The sequence below is a fragment of the Nasonia vitripennis genome, chromosome 2, assembly GCF_009193385.2.
Source record: "Nasonia vitripennis strain AsymCx chromosome 2, Nvit_psr_1.1, whole genome shotgun sequence".
NCBI lineage: Eukaryota > Metazoa > Arthropoda > Insecta > Hymenoptera > Pteromalidae > Nasonia > Nasonia vitripennis.
The window spans coordinates 27,628,510-27,645,721 of NC_045758.1; the positions used below are offsets into that span (position 1 = coordinate 27,628,510).

General features: G+C 47.5%; 1 protein-coding gene across 1 annotated transcript in view; it reads right to left on the reverse strand.

Annotated features, from left to right (window-relative positions):
- The window catches only part of LOC100118680 (inactive), a 29,013-nt gene extending 12,568 nt beyond the window's left edge, over positions 1-16,445 (reverse strand). Inside the window, exons 1-5 of the mRNA XM_031925056.1 lie at positions 13,529-16,445; positions 10,807-11,032; positions 5,714-5,829; positions 5,281-5,517; positions 4,732-4,883 (exon numbers count right to left, since the gene is read on the reverse strand). Of these exons, the coding sequence (XP_031780916.1) occupies positions 4,732-4,883; positions 5,281-5,517; positions 5,714-5,829; positions 10,807-11,032; positions 13,529-14,350 (1,553 nt within the window). The 5' untranslated portion in view covers positions 14,351-16,445. The remainder of the gene's footprint in view (positions 1-4,731; positions 4,884-5,280; positions 5,518-5,713; positions 5,830-10,806; positions 11,033-13,528) is intronic.
- Positions 16,446-17,212: the final 767 nt, after the last annotated feature.

Below are 17,212 nucleotides of genomic sequence, written 5' to 3' on the forward strand. Positions count from 1 at the left end.
CTCTCGAACGGCCAAAAAACACCGGCCGGGAAATTCCAAGTACCTATGGACATAGGTGTATACAGCACAGAAAAATATAGACGAGAGACACGCTCGGCTTGTTTTACCGTGCGGTAATCGGCTGTGGAAAGACTTTTTACGAGGGGATATCTATACGTTAATGTTTTTCCGCGCACACGTGCGCCCACGTCGGAGCTGAATATTTTATGCGGCCGTGTTCTCGATGTTTATAACAACGTATACGAATTTTTCTAGAAAAATTTAATTTTTGCAATACATTATATTTTCCTCGGCTAACAATCTCCGAAAACGACGTATCAGCCCCCGCTCGCCTGCATCCGCTCGTTTCGCGTTTTCTCTCCCCCCTATCACACACACTTCTTCTTCTAAGCGGTTTATTTTCCCGCCATTAAAGTCCTCGTCGAGGATCTTCCGGCAGCGCAGCCTGCCGAAAAGCACCGCTCGATAACGACCGACGCGACGCTTTGGCGCCAGATCGTTATGAGGGGATTTATCGACTCGCGAGAGAGGGAGTACGTATTATTTTCTTCTTTTTTTCGGAAGATTAACTTCTTGCTCGCGCGCGCACCTGCGCTTTTATTTTCCGCCGAGCGAGTTATTTTACACTTTATGCTCTTATCCGCCATCGGAGTGAATTTGGAGGAGATTTAAGTGCACTCGAAAGTGTGCGGACGTTTTAACTTTAGCTCTCCGCGATTTCTCCGCCGAGGAATAATTAAGGAATAATATCGGTCTTCGGATGTATCGTGCGCTGGAAAGTTTCTCGATTTTTTCTTTACCTATATAACAACTACTTTTTACGGTCGGGACTTGTTTGCCGGTGCCATAATATCCTCGCGGCGTCGTAAAAAAAGCCTCTCGCGAAAAATTAAAAATATACAACGGGGGACGGACGTGCAGCGCGAGTCAAGCTACATAAAATGGGAAGTAAAAATTTTTAGCATCACTCGCGCTCTTTCTCTGAAAATTTATTATCATCATCATTATCATGTCGAGGTGGTGCTGCAGCTCGTCGTCGGGAGCGTTCTTTAAAATCACGCTATTTAAATTTCGAGTTCTAAAAGCTTGTCCTTTTATATAGCGAGAATTATCATACGCGACTCGAGCGTTATGGTTATTTACAGTTATGATTCCGCACCATAAAAGCCAGCCGCGTATCATCACTTTGCATCCATTTCTACTTTTCACTCGCGCGATATGTGTACGCGCAAGCTCGGCCGCGAGCGTCATGAATATACATACACACGCGCAAGCCTCGACAAATTGAAATTTACACGCGAAAGAAAAACTGGAATGCAGAGCTTTTGGACAGGAAATTGTGTTTTTTTGTTGTTGCTTCGCTAGCTAGCATTGTGAGGGTCTCGAATTGAGGTAGTTTATTTATTATGAATAAAATGTTTTTTCATTTGTGCGATGCAAGATATTATTACATTAAATAGTGTACGATCGACACCTCGATGAAACTTTGTGCGTAAGAATGAAAAGTAGCAGGATTACCGTAATACTGTCAGAATATTACAATCTGATATATAATATTATCGTCATTTGAATCAGATGATCAGATTACGTCATGATGATGTGTCATATCACGCGGATCTAAATCCGCTTATTAGAGCGTCAGCTATGATGTTACATTAATTATCAATTAGTCATCATTTCAATTGATTCACTACGGTTAGATACTCGGAATATTGTAATGTAATTATAATACGTAAGAGAAAAGAATATCTACACACGATTCAGTTCAATCAACGGGCCAAATGCAAAAAAACTCGCTCGCAACTACCAGTGGACGTATATATTATATTGATTAGTACACAACCAACCACAAACCCATCTCTTTCAGCCAGGCACGCATGTATACACTTCATTCAACACACAACTTTTTTTAATTAAACTTCCCCTACTACTGCCCAGCCCATCAGTCAGAAGCCTAAAAATGTTCATCCTTCTTTCAAGCTCACAAACAAAGAAAAATCCAGATCTCTTTTTCCATCTGGTAAAGTGAGTAAAATCATCAGTCAACTCGTCGCAAACACTCAAGCATATGACATAGGCCTACAGACCCAGAAAAGAACACACACACACACACATCCAAGCAACGGAGATTATGAAAAAAAGGACGAACACCGATAAAAGCCAGAGCGCGAGTGACAATGTGGGTTAAGAATATTCCGAGGAAGATACAAAGGCACAGCGGTTTCTCTCTTTATATGCCTTAGCGAGCGCGCACACACACGCGCGCGGGCGTATAAAAGGGGCGCATAATCCCGAGCCGCTGGCAAAAAGACGGGAATTCAGAATTTCCGCGAGCATTAACGCGGGGCGCAGACCATTCCGCAAATGAGCAAGTGAGAGCTGACGTAATTTTATCGCCTGCAGCCGAGAGAGAGAGAGAGTAGAATCCCACGGCGCATGTATGTATGTATATATCTATGTATGCACAGTCTTGATCTCGTGGAAGCGCGCGTTTTACGCGTGCGGTCGCGGGAGAACGCGTTATATCTTAATCGCAGCGAGTCAGTGTTATGGCTCGTGCGCGGAAGAGGCTTTTTCGAGTGCTGACTCTCTACGCTTTAATTGATATTTTCACCGCTGGGATTGCATAATACACTCTGTTTCGCACTGGAGATCGTTTAATTTTCTTTTTACGCTTTTGTAAAACGCGACGTTCATACGAGAGATGTATGGAAATTCGATCAATTCGGGTGTCCAAGTCAGACATGTACATGTTCAAAGCGTCTACGATCGAAGTTCGATTCAATTATTGCATCTCTCGTGAATCTACTTCTGTCGCGCTTTATTCTTGCAGAGTTCGTGGCTGAAAAGTTTATAGGCAGACTATTTTCACGACGTCCTTCATCGAATATTCGTACAGCAGCGAGCCGAAACAATCGAGTCCTCATCAGTCGACGTGTCCCGATCCAGCGCACGTTTCATCCGTTCGCTCATATAGCTACAAGTCACACGCGGATTTTCTGAAATTATACGGGTCGACGCGCTCGGCTTTATGAATGGCCGGTAATTCGCTGCTACGCGCGCGTGACGACCTTGTCCGGAGAGATAAGAAATTTGCATAAATCAGCCGGTAACCGGAGAGTTGCTATACCTCGATCACGAGTGTGACGAATGTGCCCGAGACTTTTGGCTCTACGGATGAATGCTCGCACGGAGGCTGATTATGGCGTTAGGATAGTTTAGGCGTGGACTGAATATTTTAGAGAGAAAAAAATATTTTATAATCCGGGTAGGTGAAGATTAGAGGATTTATGCGAAAACAAAAAAGGGATCGGGCTTGAATGATATGTATTAAATATGTTTGCCGAGGGGAATTACGCGTAAACCGTGAGCGCTGAAAAGAATTCCAAACGCGAACGCGGCTACCTTTGTGCTATTCGTTAACGAGCCGGGCGAAATATTGAACTGTAATTTTTCAGTGTGTAAAAACACGCATACAGAATTAGCGTATACGTGTACTCAAAAGCGATTTGTCGAAAAAAAAAATGGAAAAATGAATAAAAAAGTACACTATCTTCGTTAGGCGAAAAGTACGCTCAAAGTCTGCCGAAAAAAAAGCAAAGAGCGTAACTCATCAATTTGGATAATTGGCCCTTAAAAAAAGCGAAGCCTGCCATTTTCTCGTTTCGCTAACAAGTAGCGCATAGTCGCCGCGCTGTATCAGCGGAATATTAAAATTGCCGAGGAAAAATGTATCGACGTAGAGAGAAAGAGTTGGATTGTGTATACCTATATAGGTACACACAGTAGAGTCAAAGCTCGTCCCGCGGAGATAAAGCGAACTTTGAAAACGGCGGTTTAATTCGAAATTACTCGAAAGAAGAGCGAACTTCTTGAATAAATTCCTCGAAACACAGGGAGTTACGCCTTTAAGAATTATCATTCGGGAGTTACCACTCCCCCGCGAAATTTCGCAAAGTGTGTATGCGTAGTAGGTAAATTTCAACCCGCGCAGACGAAAAGTAGTGCCTTTTCCGTATACATCAGCGTATAAGGTATAACCGCGTTGCGAACAAACAAAATATACGATGAAATGAACAAAAAAAGTGAGGTAGAAGCATTCGAACGATCTTCGCAAATTCGAGTCGCGTATATCGGCTTTGACACGCTGCAGTGACTCTCAAAGGTCTGCGACTATATACATATAGCCAGAAACCGAAAAGTTCGCTCGCTCGCGCACAAAGGTATGCGGGGGAGGATTTCCTCGCGGCGCGGAAATCCGGATTCGAGTTGCGCGCTCAACGTTATATAAGTCCGCGATTGCGGATGGCCGTCTTTCGGGATAGCCTCTCCTCTCCTCGCGCACCGCTCCGCGAGTTCCTTAAGCAGAAAGGACTCCTTTTTGGATTACTTTGTGCGCGCGACGACGAGCTTCCGAGGACTTTTTTCTCCTCTTCTCGCGCGCACGGACGATAAATTTCTATGGGATTGAATTCCCCGTTATTATTATTGCGCGAGAGCGATCTCTTGTCGAGAGAGAGAGAGAGAGAGAGAGAGAGAGAGAGAGAGAGAGAGAGAGAGAGAGAGCTCTTTGCTGACTCTCGATTCGCGCTTCGTCATGCGTAAAATCGCCGGCGCTGTTCTCCATTGTTAGGTCCCTCTAGACCCGCATATACGAGAGAGCTATATCGGCGTTCACGTTAAACAATATTATACAACTCGTAGAGTTTCGGAGAGATGTGTTATACGTACCCGGCGAAAAACATCAGGAGAAACCAGGAGCCCGGAACGGCGACCACGAGAATGGCGTCCTCGGTGTGTCGGTCGCCGGACAGTCTGCACGGGATGCAGGCCAGAATCAGGAGGTTGCTGATGAGAAATATGAACTTGGCAGGTTCGTGGCTCTGGAAAGTGAATTTTCGCTCAGAGCTTGCAGCAGCGGTAATGTATATATAACGGAGAACGGATTTTCATATCGCGGATAAGGTTTGTGTGAAATGCGCGCGCTAGTTAGTGCTGCATTGAAATTGCGGACGTTTAATTACCGAAAAATGGTCATTTCATTCAAAATTTTACTCCTTTCTCCATAAGTATTGTCTTAATGAATTAGGTTTCGCGGAAGCCTGCGAATATTCGACTTGTTCCCGGATATGCGCATTTATATGTACCGATGTTCTATAAAAATAAAGAGAACTGGAATCGAGTGTCCGAGGGAACCCGGACGCTACTACTTATACCAGCGCATTTCTTCTTAAAAAATAAATGAAACAAAGCTTTGGCACAAAAGAGCGAAATACGTACCAGCTGTTTGAAAAAGGAGAAGAAGCCGATGTTGACGATCTCCCCTCCGAGCTGGAGTAGAATGTAACCCAAGACGCCGAGGACGGTGACGCACTCGGCGATGACTCTGACGACGTCGGTGATCTCCTCGGGCCACTGGGCCAACTCGGCGTCAGTGTCCGCGGGCCGAAAGTAAACGGCCAGCGACAGCGACACCAGGTGAAAGACGAGGATTACGAGCCGCTTCAAGAACTGCAGCTTTCGTCAACAAAAGAAACGCGATATTCCATTGTCAGCTTTGCTGGCTTTTGTGCGCGCGAGCTTTTTTCCTTCATTTTCAGAAGCCCAGAAGTCCCGACTCGTCACCCGAGTGCACTCGTGTATTATACTATCTCGAGCTTATCTCCCTATGACTATCAGTATTATACACATTTATAAATATAATCCATCTTACCCGAGCGAAGGTCTTCCACTTCTCTTCCAGCAGCCGCTGTATGATGCCGCCGTCCAGCATGTCCAGGTGCTCCTCCTTCGTACCGTTGAGAATGATGAACAGGGCCGAGTTCCAATCTGCAAAAGTTCGCAAAAATCGAGAAGACGTCATCCATTTGAGCGGCTATTACGGTTATTGCCCCCTTGGCGGTTATTACCCCTTTCTCTCTCTCTCTCTCTCTCTCTCTCTCTCTCTCTTTCTCTCTCTCTCTCTCGCTCTCTCGCTCTCGCTCTCTCACGCTTTCTCTTCCAGTTTCGCCGCAACGAGTCTCCCGAGCCGTAATAAGCGCGCGAGGGGGGCTTTTTGCCGGCGCGCGCGCGTCGCGTCGTTTGGAAAACTCGCGCGAGATAGCACTCGTCGTCCTTAATTTTGATGGCTTGTTTAGTGGATTTCATCAAGCCGCTCTCGTTTTTCGATTAGTCGCGCGCTAATGCCTTTGGAAATTCTCTCTCTCTCTCTCTCTCTCTCTCTCTCTCTCTCTCTCTCTCTCTCTCTCTCTCTCTCTCTCTCTCTCTCTCTCTCTCTCTCTCTCTCTCTCTCTGTCCGACCGCAGACGCTAGTAATTAACGTCGCGCGGTTGTCGAGCCGGTATAGCAGCGTTAGCTTCGAAATTTCCAGACACTCGCGCAAAGAACTATTTATTCGAATAATTCCACGCTTCCATCAGCCTCTTAACGATTCGCGATTCGTCTCCTCACGTCGGGGGGAGACAAGATCCTCGTGCGAGCGTGGATTAAGCTGGTTAATCCTCGATCGGCTGCTCGGATTAATTAGCGTCCCCGCGGCTGATGGAAGCAAAATTTTTCGTTGTCGTTGTTGTTTTTTTCCGCTCTTTTTTCCGATCGGCAGCTCGTTAGCGGAATTCGCGAGCGATTAGCATTTTCCCGGAGTTTTCGCGACACCGAATTTGCATTGCGCGCCAGTTCGAGCTTTTCCTCTCTCTCTCTCTCTCTCTCTCTCTCCCTCTCGTTTGTTTGTTTGTTTGGTCGGAATTTTGGACGTTCTCTCTCTGAACTCTATGTATACGTAGAGAGAGAGGGAGGGCTAATGATGGAAAAAGCATTCTTCGCCGAGGAGGATCAGTGACGAGCTTTTTTCCGCGCGGCGGAAGTTTTGTTTCAAAGCTCGCGAGCGACTATCTGTGCGTCGCGTCGCGTGTGTTTTGACGGTTATAACTTTTGCCCGATGCTCTCGAGATGGGAAAGTTTCGCTCGGCGAGCGAGCTGCATTTTTAAAGAGCTTTTTTCCCCTCGCTCTGTTTTAAATTTTCAAAACTGGGAATTTAATTATATAACTGCAGGTATGCGCCCGCGCGAGCTTTTTTTTTAAATTCTATTTTCAGACTGTGGCGTGCATGTTTCCCGCATCTGCGGGGCCTGGCAGAGAGCGTTCACAACGCTCTCGAGTTTTCGCCAAGCGGTCCCTCGCTTTATTGCCTCACCGCAATAAAGCGATCCGCCGCGCGCGCGTTCGCTAATCCCCCAGACGAGGCAGTCCCCGGATTTTCGGCAGCCGAGCGGTCTGTCGCCTATTGCACTTAAAGCAATAAAATGATCGGCTGCGCGCGCTCGATAATCTTCGGAATTCTCAAAAAAGCACGCGCGCCACTCATCCGCTAAAGTGCCCAAGCTATCCCTTCCCTTCGGGCCTCATGAGCGAGACCAACGTCTTCCCTCCGAGGCCTGAAGGGTGGCTTCGCTGGGGGCACTCATCACTCTCGCTCGAACCAGAGACTTGCACAGACCTAGGCCCTCCTGCCTGTCCTGCGGTCTGCGTTCTGCCGAGCCAAGCAAAGTTTGATATCAGTATTTCCAAGCTCTCTAAATAAATACAAAGTTCAATCGAGCACACGTGTCCAATTTCTCCCTACCTCACCTCTAGAAGCGCTTGGAGACTAAAAGACCACCAGCAACGTGGTACAGCGCAAACATTTTCAAAAGAGAATTCCAGCTGAATCCGAGTCGCGAAAACGCGTAACATTTCGGCGAAAACTCGAGATTCTCGCCTAATAAACTCGGCGCGCCGTCCGGCTAAAGCGGAATTTATTGACCGGGGGCTAAGTCGCGCTCAAAGCGCGTGCGAAACTTGAAACATAAAAACGCGCGCGCGCGCGGTCCGTGAGAGAGCGCAGTTTTCCAATTAAGTTCCCGGACGCGTCGCGTGAATAATTACCCCGTCGTCGCGCGCGCGCGCGAGCAAAAAATTGGAGGGAAATTTTAATTTCGAAACTGCCATCTTCAGCGGCCCGCGCCGAGCGGCGAAGCGAGCATCGTGTTGGAGATTGAATGAAGAGGAAAACGCGCGTTTTAACTTAATATCTCATTTCCATAATTAGCTTGTCCGTCTTGGAATTTTAAGATCGTTTGCTCTTTCTCAACAGGTCTTTGTTTCAGTAGACGAGTTATTATTTAAAAAAGTTCACCCCGCAAGTCGATTTCCCGCAGTGTTCAATTCTTACGATAACAATCGCGGCCTTGATTAAAATCGTTGCGCGATCGACTTCGATTTCTTTTCAACGACGCAGCAGCTGGCCTCTCTTTTATATTTATTTCTCCTCTCCACGGCGCGCTGTAATGCTCTCCCTTTCATCAGGTGCTTTTGTAATTATCCGTACCGACCGTCGGACTCGAGCTTTCCCTTACTATTTCTTTTTGCTGCTCTTCGCCGTCGTTTACACAGATGTAAAGGGACCGAGATACTCGTTATAATTTTCTTAATCCGGTTCCCACTTTTTTTTTCGCTCTCTCACGTATTCATTATGCCCGGCAAGAGCCATTATTCTCTCTCTCTCTCTCTCTCTCTCTCTCTCTCTCTCTCGCTATTTTTCATCCGACGACTACTTTACGCCGCCCGCCCCGTGTCTTTTTGTCTCTTTGTCGCGGCCATTCATCGGGGGCTAAGCGTTTCTTTCGCCGGCGCGAGAAAACCATTTCGACGTGACTACAGTGTATAAGTAGGTATGAGCTTGTATTACTTTATAGGAGAATAATTTTCATGGCCGATCGCGCGTAATCGCGAAAGTTGCCTCCCACGCGCGCGAGCGGCATTTACATCTCCATCCGTCTTTCCTTCCCCCCTCGGCGCACGCAACGGCTCGACATCCTAATTCCCAACGACGCGGGTAACTTAAAGTCCCCTTCATCCCTTTCTCATAATACTTTTATGATCTCCTCTCCCGCAACTTCTGGCGGCAACGCCGGCGCCGGCGCGATTTGCCTATCTATCTATCTTATTCAATCTTCCTTTATCCCTTTATCCGTAGAGCGGTAGCTGGCTGCTGTAGCAGCTTCGTCCCTCCACCTTAGTGACATACGCAATGAGACGAGACGAGAGGGATAATGGATTTCGGAACTAAAGCCAAACGCGGAAGCTGCGCGCGCTCGCGAGCGGAGACAAGGCTAATTCCGAAACTTCGTTAAATGCCCCGTAATTACGGGCGTCGTTCCGCCAGACTCCCTTTCTCCCTCTCTCTCTCTCTCTCTCTTGGACTATTTTCGATAAATAAAACATTGCGACTGGAGAGCGAGAGAGGCGCAGCGTTAAACGCCGTAAATTCCGGACGTAAATTGCCGCGCAGTTTCATTCCTTACTCGGATTCGGCGTGAATTAGCCGTACGTAATTAGCTTCGTTTAAGCTCTGCCAAAAGCATGTGAATAAGTATATTTTTTGCTTTTTACTAGAGACTTTAGGAGTAATTTGAACAAAGTAGCATGAACGGCTCAAGCATCAGGCCTTAGAAAAAAGGCAGTGTTGGCATACGTGACGATCCGCTACATATGCACTTGACTCGCAAATATTGATAGTGGAAATGTGTAAGCGCCTAGGCGTCACCTATCGTCGCTGGTCGGAGACACGGAGAGTTTGAGCGGTGGGAAAAGTGCCAGTCCAAAACATAAGTATGCGCGAGTCGAAATCAACTCAAGGGTTTTTGAATTTGATTTTGAAAACGAACGACCAATAACAGACTCTTTATTGGAGTAGAAAATTATTCCCAAGTCAATTTTCAACAGTCGTCCAATAAAGGCTCTATCGGAGCAGCGTTGAATATATGATTCGCGGCAAAACTCGATTAATTAAAATTATACGAGTAACGAACGTCTTCGAATGTGTAATGCCGTTCCAGTCGCGCTTCAACGAAATTCGATTTTCAATCCTGACGAATAATTCAAGATCCGAAATAATCTTCAGGCGAAAAGCTGTTTAGCGCGAATCCATCGTTTTTACCTCCATGTATAAGCGCATCCTTTTCCAGCATCATCATCGCGGAAATAGAAGCGCGAATTTCGAAGAACGGATTACAGCTATGCAGAAAGTGGGTCAATCGATATGGATACACGAGCTGTATACGGGATAGAAGAGAGAGAGAGAGAGAGAGAGAGAGAGAGAGAGAGAGAGAGAGAGCTGCTAGCGCTTTTCACGGGACGTCGCATCGGAACGCGTTAGAAAAAAACTTTTCGGATCAATTATTCCCATTCGCGCATTACAGCTCGCCCCCTCTTTTTTCGCGCTGTAATAAAGACGGATAATGCACGCGATACATATCTATTCCTCGCCCTCGATAAATCGAGGCCAGTAGCCGAACTTTTTCCTCGAAATGTGCTCGATTGCTCCCGTGTGCAACGTCATCGTCATTATCGCGCTTCCGAATAAATATCGTATGATTATGCCAGCGCGCGCTTATCAAGCTCTATTTACCAGCTGCGACACATTTCGCCTCAACAAACCCCGAGCATCAGCCCAAAGTTCCTCTCTCGCAAGCTCGGGCCAATCGCGTACACGCGTACGCACTACGTATACTCTCACTTGCTCTCGCGTCCAGCGCAGTAGTACACTCATCTCCCCGACAGCAGCTCGGTCACGCTCGCGAGGCGCAAACTTCGCGACGACGACGAGGAGGAGGAGGAGGAGGAGGAAGCGAGGCTCGAGAGCTTAATTGAATTAGGCGGCAGTCTCTGCTCGGGTGCAGTATAGCGGAGATAGCTGGTGTGTGTAGACTGTGTAGACTGTGTAGACTGTGTAGACTGTGTAGACTGTAGAGGGTAGGTATACGTACTCGTCCTTCCGTCGGGCAGCAGCGTGTCGAGTGCGTTGAGCGGATACGCCGAGCAAGTGATATTACTGTATCGCCAGAACTCCCGGGCGGAGAGCTCGAGCATCTCGCGGAAGACTTCGGCACGTCCCAGCTGGCAGGCGAGTGTCAGCGGGGTCAGGCCGGCTGCGTTAGCTATGCCGTTGCTCGCTGGTAGCTTCGGGTGACGCAGAGCGTAGCCGAACATGTCCTGTGAACGTTGTTAATTCTTTTATTATTGTGGTTGTTGGCATTGTTTTGTTTTGTCGTTGGATCAGTGTATTATAGAAAGATACAATGGTTGGACTATTTTAGTATTGGTATTTTAGAATGTAAAGTATAGATAATCAGTATAGAAAGAACGTTAAGGTATGGACACAGATGTATTATCAGATGACTCTGGTAATAGTGTCATACAAGACTGAAAATAATCTATAGGGTGCAAACACGCGCACTCGTTAGACTATTTTTTACCATCATGTATACAGGAGTAGCGTGTGATCAGAAGGGCAGTTCCGATTTGAACCAGAACTTGGGAGAAAGCAAGCGTCTGAGAGTTGTGTAAGGCTTGAGAGAGAGAGAGAGAGAGAGAGAGAGAGAGAGAGAGAGAGAGAGAGAGTCACAGTTGTTGTTGACAAACTGTTGTTGCTGGTTAACCAATATTTCCACTGCAAAACTAACTACCGTAGAGATTCGGAAGGATTAGAAAGCAAACGTAAAAATACACGGAAATTGAAGATAATCTAGAATACAAACATACGATACAATCACTATAGATACACAGTAGGAAGAACGTAAATGTAGAAAACACAGATGTAATTAGATTCTGATGATATTGACACATACTGTCATTCGAGAACGCTTATAATCGCCCTCGTTCTCATCATCCGAGTCGTCATTTGACTCTTTCGACTCTGGCTGGTCCTGCTTTTGTTTCTCGGACTTCTTTTCTTCCTTCTTGTTCTACCATTAAAGAGTGAAACGTTTTACTCGCATTACAGGAGTCTGTCACTTACACTACTCACAATACTCTCTCTCAATCCCACAGTATTGTAATTACTACCGAAACTGTACGATTAACTCGTATATAAAAAAAAGCAGCTCGATCTGATGCAAGCCAATCGATTTCAGACGCTATCGCGATCGACCATCCAAAGCCTGGATTGTAGGCGATCCCGATAACATCGACTCGTAACACGACACGGAATGTGTAACTTCTAATTAAGACGCGCGTTACCTCGCGTTTCAGAATTATGCAAGCGAGAGCTCGAGAGAATCGAGGAGTAAGTACCGTCCTCCATCGACGCGTTATTCAAGTTCATCGATTTTACTCAAGAGAGCGCCAAGGACACTGTCAAGAGCCGAGCGCGAGCGTTCTCATTTTCCAATACACAATCGATCCGCGCGGTGATATACAACCAAGACACTATACACGTTGTCGTTAATTCATGAAATCAGACCCCCGATCAAACTGCGTATTTAACAACAGCCACACCCCATCAGTTGAAAAATAAGAAGTACGACGACAACAGTCTGAAGCACCGCCGGCATTATCCATTCTTGTTTCCCCCATCCGTCTGTCTGTCTCGCGCAATAATGCCATTTTCATACGAGCCGTCCCTCGCTCACACACCTTTTGGCTCGAGATTCGCAAGCTCTGCAGCTATCTCTCGAGACGAGCTGTTTATTTTACGCCGCGAATCAGACTTTTAAATCTCGAGATTTATTTCCACTCGATGTACGTGTCTGTGTGTGCGAAGAGCCAGAGAGAGGGAGAAGCTATGCCGAATTAAAAATGCCCGGCGACGGAGAACCGTACGCGCCGAGTCAGCGTCAGCAGTTGCTGGGAGAAGGATTTTATCGGACGACGGCATCTGCAATTTTTATCGAGCGACTGCTGCGCGGCTTTATACCTTCTCTCTCTCTCTCTCTCTCTCTCTCTCTCTCTCTCTCTCTCTCTCTCTCTCGGGCTTCGATTTGCCTGAATTGAGTTTTCCGCAGCGGAGAGGCAGACCTCGCTTTCGGGGGGATACCGCCGATTGAGGACCAGCCAAGCGTACGTAGCCGCGGCTGTCTTATTTGCCCTGCGCTGCTTTGTAAGGGGAATATTTTATATCGTAAGGGACTTATCTATTCTTTTTTTTTTCATTCAACGGCGAATTCATCCGCGAACAGCTTTCTGATCACCGCCGCTTAATGCAGTGTAATCGATCTCCGAAAAATTTCCGCTATATTTCTCTGCCTCCAAACGCGGTGTATATACATACCCTCGCGTAAGAAAAAGGAAAGCGATATTCGTCGCGCGTCGAGCGTGCTCGAGTCCGCAGGCACGTACACGTCGTCGAGGGCTTGCGCGGGCATATCGAAAGTGCACGGGCGAAACTTTTCCACTCGTGTCGTCCCATTTAGGTAGAAGGCCGCACACGAGTTGAGCAAATAAGGATGCGCGCCGCCGACGGGGAGGAAACAGAGAGGAGCTGGCTCGTAAAAAAAAAGTCGACGAATTTTCGATTCGAGCTTGCGGAATTTCCTGCGTTAATAAGCCGCTCGAGATATATAGAGAGATATATTTTTACTCCCTTCCTCTCTCTTTGGGGGGATTTTCAATTTTTGGGCCAAGAGCTTTCTTTTGACGGGACGAGTGTATAGCACGAATGTAGGTGAAGCTATGTGTGTATGACGTGCAGTATAGAGGGAAAAATCTGACCAGCTTGTCGCAGACGACGACCATGTGGAGGATGCTGTTGCCGAAGGTGTCCTGCTCGTCGGGGTGGGCTCCCGAGTCGAGGAGCAGGTTGTAGACGCTCTCGTTGGCGCAGCAGGCCGCCCAGGCGAGCGGGTACTCGCCGAGATAGGCCAGTCCCTCGTAGTCGGTGCTCTTAGCCGGTCGGGGCCTCTGCTGGTCCCTCGGCAGGAAGAAGCTTCCTATGGCCCGCTGCGACACTATGGCCCCGGCCTCGACGAGATCCTGGACCAGCTCGTTGTTAGCGTAGGCTATGGCCAGGTGCAGCGCGCTCGCGCCGAGGTACTCCTCTCCCTCGACCACGTCTATGGCCAGTCTGGGGAAGCACTTGAGCAGCGTCCTCGCGATCCGGGTGTGGGTGCGGGTGTCGCAGATAATGAGCACGTGGAGCAGCGTCTCTCCCAGCGAGCCGCGGTACTGCATCTGCCAGCAGGCCTCGTGATCCGACCACTGGGCCAAGGGATCGAAGCGCGAGAGGGACGCCTCGATCGGCAGGATGACCTGGTCCAGGTCCCGGAACTTCCAGCGGAGGTACTCTGCCCGGTTGATCGTCTGACCCTTGCCGTCGGCGTACATGAGGATGCCGAACTGCTCGCGGATCAGACGCTCGACCTCGGCTTGACCGCCCTGGTTGTAGGCCTCGATCAGCTCGCCGCCCTTCTTGTAGTTGGCCAGCCGGTAGAGCAGACATTGGTCCTCGTCGCTCGCCTGGCTGATCACGCGATCGAGGATCGAGCCAGCATTGACCTGGCTGTCTCGACCCTGACAGGAGCATGCCCCACCCATTCAGACATCAGCGCCGGCCTCTCGATACACTTGGCGCCGATTTATTTATTTTATTTTTTCGTTAATTCTACTGCCTGCCCTGGAACTTCATGGAGACTCGTTCACTCTCTCTCTCTCTCTCTGCGGGATGTTATACGTTGGACTGACGATTGGTTCGTATACACGTTTGATCTACGTAGTAATTTCGCGAGCTCGGGTGTGCAGCGCGTTATTCAAAATTTCAATAATCGTGATACGCATACCCGAAAAGATTAATAAAATATGGGAAGCCGATCATGTCCTCTCTCTCTCTCTCTCTCTCTCTCTCTCTCTCTCTTCGGCGTGAGGTGCATATTCGAGCAGCTAATGCGTAAATACGAGCATGTAATGTTAATACGTCGTTAAATGCTAAATATCTAATTCCGAACAGTGCACTCGGCCTGATATCGATTCGCGATTCTCGAAAATTAATCGCTCCGCGCAATGGATGATAGCCATGCTAGTGCCTCGAGTAACTCGCTTTTGCATTATGTAACGAATTTCGACGTGTACGGATTCATAAGCTGTTATTCCCTGTATTTGTAATAATTAACGATTTAACATCGATCAGCGTTTGCCGAAGAGTTACGCAGCATCACGAGCGTCGTTCTTCGAAAGGGTTAAAGTGCCAATCTCGGATTCGATGCGGCAACCCGAGACCTTCGCTATAATCTATGCATCAGCGCGATCCAATTCACCGGAATTCCGCGGAGCGTTACAATTCGCGCAACGCGAACGATCAAACCTGTATACTCGACCAACCATCAGTGCGCACAGACACACCGCAGCGATAAACCGTCGATGATAAAACACCATTAAAACACCACAGAAGCCAGCGCACACTGTACGATGTATCACAGACACGAGGTCAACAGCAGCGCAATCCGTTATAATACACCTTGTTCGCACAGCACATCCGCATTGTCCTTCCCGGAGCGCATGCGCCAATCTCGGCATACGAGTCCGCGAACTTTCGAGGCGCGTTATAATCATCAGCTGACCATCGTCCACGTCGAGCAAAGCCCCGACGACGACGGCATGGCAGGTGTATAGCGACACAGAGTGCAGGAGCAGCAGCCGTACTGCCGCCGCTGCTGCCCGAAAATCGGCAGCTTGACTCGTGACTAAAGCTTCTCTATAGCAACGGAGCTAACCCACCCCCGAGGCGTTCCGGCCAATCCATAAGCCGTGCCTGGTACCGCGGCTGACACCATGGGGTCACTGGGTGAGAAGTGAGCTATACTGTATCGCCCGCATATACAAGGCATACGATACGCTCAATGGTCGGGACGAGAGTCTTATATATCGTCCTTCCGTCTCCTATGCTGCTACTCGCTTATTCTTCCTATTCTTTTCTGCTGCGCCTCTCTGTCTGCCTATATGCACATAGACGTACATGCAGCGCCTCTGCTCCACTTTCACCGGCACTTACTGACCTTAACATCGTTCGCGATAGTTCGAAGCGCGGTAGCCCAGATTTCGTGGACTTTTTTTCCTTCCCTCTTCGGCTTAGCTGTGCGCGTGCAGCCCTTTTGACGGTATTGTCAGTCACAGTGACGATTTTTGGACAGCGAGAGATGATTGATCGATAAATTTCCGCTGCCATTGTTACCGATGGAGGTGTATTCTATTTTTTTTTTTTTTCGAGTCGATGGCTAATGCTAGGCGCAGAGCGCGCGACGGACAAAGGAATTAATTGCGCCTGTCGATATACAGCCGCGGAGATGGATACTGTAATGCTCGCAGTGTGTGCATGCGACGACCTGTAAGAGGATTCGCTGGAGCGTTGCCGTGGATTTGATCAGGTTGTTTGGTATCGCGAGGGAGAGAGAGTTTTATTTTGAAGAGTAATTGTTTGCGGATGAAGTTGATGGAAATTATTGTGCGATGTGGTATTTTTTGCGCGGATGTAAAGCGGATTGATACGTCTGGCTGGGGAATAATTCAACGAACTGAATAGTTATATTTTATCGAAATTCAGTGGCATCGCATGTTCGACGATTTTGTGCGGGAATAATAGGCTACAAAAGAAGAGCGAAACTTCGAACTATACTATAGAGCACAATCCAAGAAAGGACGTTTTCATTTTCGCCGAACAAATAGCATCAGCAGCAGCGTTAATAAAGTGCATCCCTCTTTCCCTCTTTTCGCCGGAAAATTAATGGAATAAAAGGCGCATTATCAACAAGTTAATCGATTTTTGCTTTGGCGAATCGCGACGACGAGGACGACGAAAAAATTCAATAAAAATCCTACTCGCACACGCCGAGCAAATTCATTTAAACTTCTCTCTGTCTCTCTCTCTCGCGGATCGATTCCAATTACACAGCGGAAAATGAATCATCCCGCACGTGCGTGGGACAGATTTTTTGTTCTCCTCTTTTTGATCGACAAATGACATGCCTCGTTGACCGCCGTAAAGCTCGTCAGCCGAATTTTTCATGGCTCAATCGTAACGTCCATCGATGTAAGCTCGTTATTTGCAAAACGAGTATACGGCTCTTTTTTTTATACATGTCGACGTATGGTTCGATAAAAATACAACGTGTCAGGAGAAAAATAAGTCGCGTATTACGTATGCGGAATACATACGAGATTGACGTGCGAGAGCGTAGGTGAAATTAGCTTGATTATTTGCATTAAATCGTTAGACGAGTCTGCTGCAGAGTACTATTTAATTACGTTAATTCGTCTCATCTCTGCAAGTGTAATAATTTGTTGAAAATATGATAACAGACCGTAGATGATTAAAAGCAATGGAATGTGCAGTATTTAGAACGTGGTTTCAGCTGCAATATCAATAATTGCGGAAGTATTTCATCACCGTGATTTAATATTCTGAAG